Source organism: Neoarius graeffei, chromosome 23 (assembly GCF_027579695.1).
Source record: "Neoarius graeffei isolate fNeoGra1 chromosome 23, fNeoGra1.pri, whole genome shotgun sequence".
NCBI lineage: Eukaryota > Metazoa > Chordata > Actinopteri > Siluriformes > Ariidae > Neoarius > Neoarius graeffei.
Genome location: NC_083591.1, coordinates 1398118 through 1401736, shown reverse-complemented (window position 1 = coordinate 1401736; position 3619 = coordinate 1398118). Strand labels below are relative to the sequence as shown.

Sequence of the window (3619 nt, the reverse complement as noted above, 5' to 3'; positions counted from 1 at the left end):
AGGGTGAAGGGTGTGTTGAGGAGGGTGATGAGTGTGTGTGTGTGTGTGTGTGTGTGTGTACCAGGGTGAAGGGTGTGTTGAGGAGGGTGATGTGTGTGCGTGCCAGGGTGAAGGGTGTGTTGAGGAGGGTGGTGTGTGTGTGTGTGCCAGGGTGAAGGGTGTGTTGAGGAGGGTGATGAGGGTGTGTGTGTGTACCAGGGTGAAGGGTGTGTTGAGGAGGGTGGTGTGTGTGTGTGTGCCAGGGTGAAGGGTGTGTTGAGGAGGGTGATGAGGGTGTGTGTGTGTACCAGGGTGAAGGGTGTGTTGAGGAGGGTGATGAGGGTGTGTGTGTGTGTGTGTGTGTACCAGGGTGAAGGGTGTGTTGAGGAGGGTGATGAGGGTGTGTGTGTGTGTGTGTGTACCAGGGTGAAGGGTGTGTTGAGGAGGGTGATGAGTGTGTGTGTGTGTGTGTGTGTGTGTGTGTGTGTGTACCAGGGTGAAGGGTGTGTTGAGGAGGGTGAGTGTGTGTACCAGGGTGAAGGGTGTGTTGAGGAGGGTGATGAGTGTGTGTGTGTGTGTGTGTACCAGGGTGAAGGGTGTGTTGAGGAGGGTGATGAGGGTGGTGTGTGTGTACCAGGGTGAAGGGTGTGTTGAGGAGGGTGATGAGGGTGGTGTGTGTGTACCAGGGTGAAGGGTGTGTTGAGGAGGGTGATGAGTGTGTGTGTGTGTGTACCAGGGTGAAGGGTGTGTTGAGGAGGGTGATGTGTGTGCGTGCCAGGGTGAAGGGTGTGTTGAGGAGGGTGGTGTGTGTGTGTGTGCCAGGGTGAAGGGTGTGTTGAGGAGGGTGATGAGGGTGTGTGTGTGTACCAGGGTGAAGGGTGTGTTGAGGAGGGTGATGAGTGTGTGTGTGTGTGTGTGTGTGTGTGTGTGTACCAGGGTGAAGGGTGTGTGTGTGTGTACCAGGGTGAAGGGTGTGTTGAGGAGGGTGATGAGTGTGTGTGTGTGTACCAGGGTGAAGGGTGTGTTGAGGAGGGTGATGAGTGTGTGTGTGTGTACCAGGGTGAAGGGTGTGTTGAGGAGGGTGATGAGTGTGTGTGTGTGTGTACCAGGGTGAAGGGTGTGTTGAGGAGGGTGATGAGTGTGTGTGTGTGTACCAGGGTAAAGGGTGTGTTGAGGAGGGTGATGAGTGTGTGTGTGTGTACCAGGGTGAAGGGTGTGTTGAGGAGGGTGATGAGTGTGTGTGTGTGTACCAGGGTGAAGGGTGTGTTGAGGAGGGTGATGAGTGTGTGTGTGTGTGTGTACCAGGGTGAAGGGTGTGTTGAGGAGGGTGATGAGTGTGTGTGTGTGTGTGTACCAGGGTGAAGGGTGTGTTGAGGAGGGTGATGAGTGTGTGTGTGTGTGTGTACCAGGGTGAAGGGTGTGTTGAGGAGGGTGATGAGTGTGTGTGTGTGTGTGTACCAGGGTGAAGGGTGTGTTGAGGAGGGTGATGAGTGTGTGTGTGTGTGTGTACCAGGGTGAAGGGTGTGTTGAGGAGGGTGATGAGTGTGTGTGTGTGTGTACCAGGGTGAAGGGTGTGTTGAGGAGGGTGATGAGTGTGTGTGTGTGTGTGTACCAGGGTGAAGGGTGTGTTGAGGAGGGTGATGAGTGTGTGTGTGTGTGTGTACCAGGGTGAAGGGTGTGTTGAGGAGGGTGATGAGTGTGTGTGTGTGTGTGTGTGTACCAGGGTGAAGGGTGTGTTGAGGAGGGTGATGAGTGTGTGTGTGTGTGTGTGTACCAGGGTGAAGGGTGTGTTGAGGAGGGTGATGAGTGTGTGTGTGTGTGTGTGTACCAGGGTGAAGGGTGTGTTGAGGAGGGTGATGAGTGTGTGTGTGTGTGTGTGTGTGTACCAGGGTGAAGGGTGTGTTGAGGAGGGTGATGAGTGTGTGTGTGTGTGTGTGTGTGTACCAGGGTGAAGGGTGTGTTGAGGAGGGTGATGAGTGTGTGTGTGTGTGTGTGTACCAGGGTGAAGGGTGTGTTGAGGAGGGTGATGAGTGTGTGTGTGTGTGTGTGTGTGTGTGTACCAGGGTGAAGGGTGTGTTGAGGAGGGTGATGAGTGTGTGTGTGTGTGTGTGTGTACCAGGGTGAAGGGTGTGTTGAGGAGGGTGATGAGTGTGTGTGTGTGTGTGTACCAGGGTGAAGGGTGTGTTGAGGAGGGTGATGAGTGTGTGTGTGTGTACCAGGGTGAAGGGTGTGTTGAGGAGGGTGATGAGTGTGTGTGTGTGTGTACCAGGGTGAAGGGTGTGTTGAGGAGGGTGATGAGTGTGTGTGTGTGTGTGTACCAGGGTGAAGGGTGTGTTGAGGAGGGTGATGAGTGTGTGTGTGTGTGTGTGTACCAGGGTGAAGGGTGTGTTGAGGAGGGTGATGAGTGTGTGTGTGTGTGTGTACCAGGGTGAAGGGTGTGTTGAGGAGGGTGATGAGTGTGTGTGTGTGTGTGTACCAGGGTGAAGGGTGTGTTGAGGAGGGTGATGAGTGTGTGTGTGTGTGTGTACCAGGGTGAAGGGTGTGTTGAGGAGGGTGATGAGTGTGTGTGTGTGTGTGTGTACCAGGGTGAAGGGTGTGTTGAGGAGGGTGATGAGTGTGTGTGTGTGTGTGTACCAGGATGAAGGGTGTGTTGAGGAGGGTGATGAGTGTGTGTGTGTGTACCAGGGTGAAGGGTGTGTTGAGGAGGGTGATGAGTGTGTGTGTGTGTGTACCAGGGTGAAGGGTGTGTTGAGGAGGGTGATGAGGGTGTGTGTGTGTGTGTGTGTGTGTGTGTACCAGGGTGAAGGGTGTGTTGAGGAGGGTGATGAGGGTGTGTGTGTGTACCAGGGTGAAGGGTGTGTTGAGGAGGGTGATGAGGGTGTGTGTGTGTACCAGGGTGAAGGGTGTGTTGAGGAGGGTGATGAGTGTGTGTGTGTGTGTGTGTGTGTACCAGGGTGAAGGGTGTGTTGAGGAGGGTGATGAGTGTGTGTGTGTGTGTGTGTACCAGGGTGAAGGGTGTGTTGAGGAGGGTGATGAGTGTGTGTGTGTGTGTGTGTGTACCAGGGTGAAGGGTGTGTTGAGGAGGGTGATGAAGATGTCCGCCACGGCCAGGTTGGCGATGAAGAGACTGGTGGCGGAGCGCGCGCGCTTGTTTTTCATCACCACGTGGCACACGAGCGCGTTCCCGAACAGCGCGGCGCCGATGATGAGCGAGTAGCTGCAGATGAGCAGCGCCCGCACCGCCGCGTGCTCTCCCTCCGCGCCCGCGCGCTTCCGCCCCGCCAGCCAGCGCCAGTCCGCGAGCGCGCCGTCATCCAGCGCCAGCAGGCTCGAGCCGTTCGGACCCCCCGCCAGCAGCTCCGGAAGCGACGAGCCGTTGTGTCCGCTGAGCGCGCGCTGCACCGGGAGCCACGCGGCCAGGCAGGTCAGAGAGAGGAGCGCGCGAGGAGCGACCCGCCGCATGCTTCCGGTCACAGGAATAACGGAAACAAACAACACGGAAAGCCGGGCTGTGACTGACCCCTCCCCCCCCCGGGCTTCACTGGGCATCCGCTCCGCTCGGTAAACTCGTGCTGAAGCTCGCGCGCCGGTGAGCAGCTGCCTGACGGTCCGCGGCGCGCGCGCTTCGTCCAGCACCGGG

The 3619-nt window shown here is 56.9% G+C and overlaps 1 protein-coding gene across 1 annotated transcript in view; it reads right to left on the bottom strand.

Annotated features, from left to right (window-relative positions):
- gpr83 (G protein-coupled receptor 83) overlaps positions 1-3619 on the bottom strand; it is a 16271-nt gene extending 12652 nt beyond the window's left edge. The window contains exon 1 of the mRNA XM_060905217.1: positions 3040-3619. Coding sequence (XP_060761200.1) covers positions 3040-3528 — 489 coding nt within the window. The 5' untranslated portion in view covers positions 3529-3619. The remainder of the gene's footprint in view (positions 1-3039) is intronic.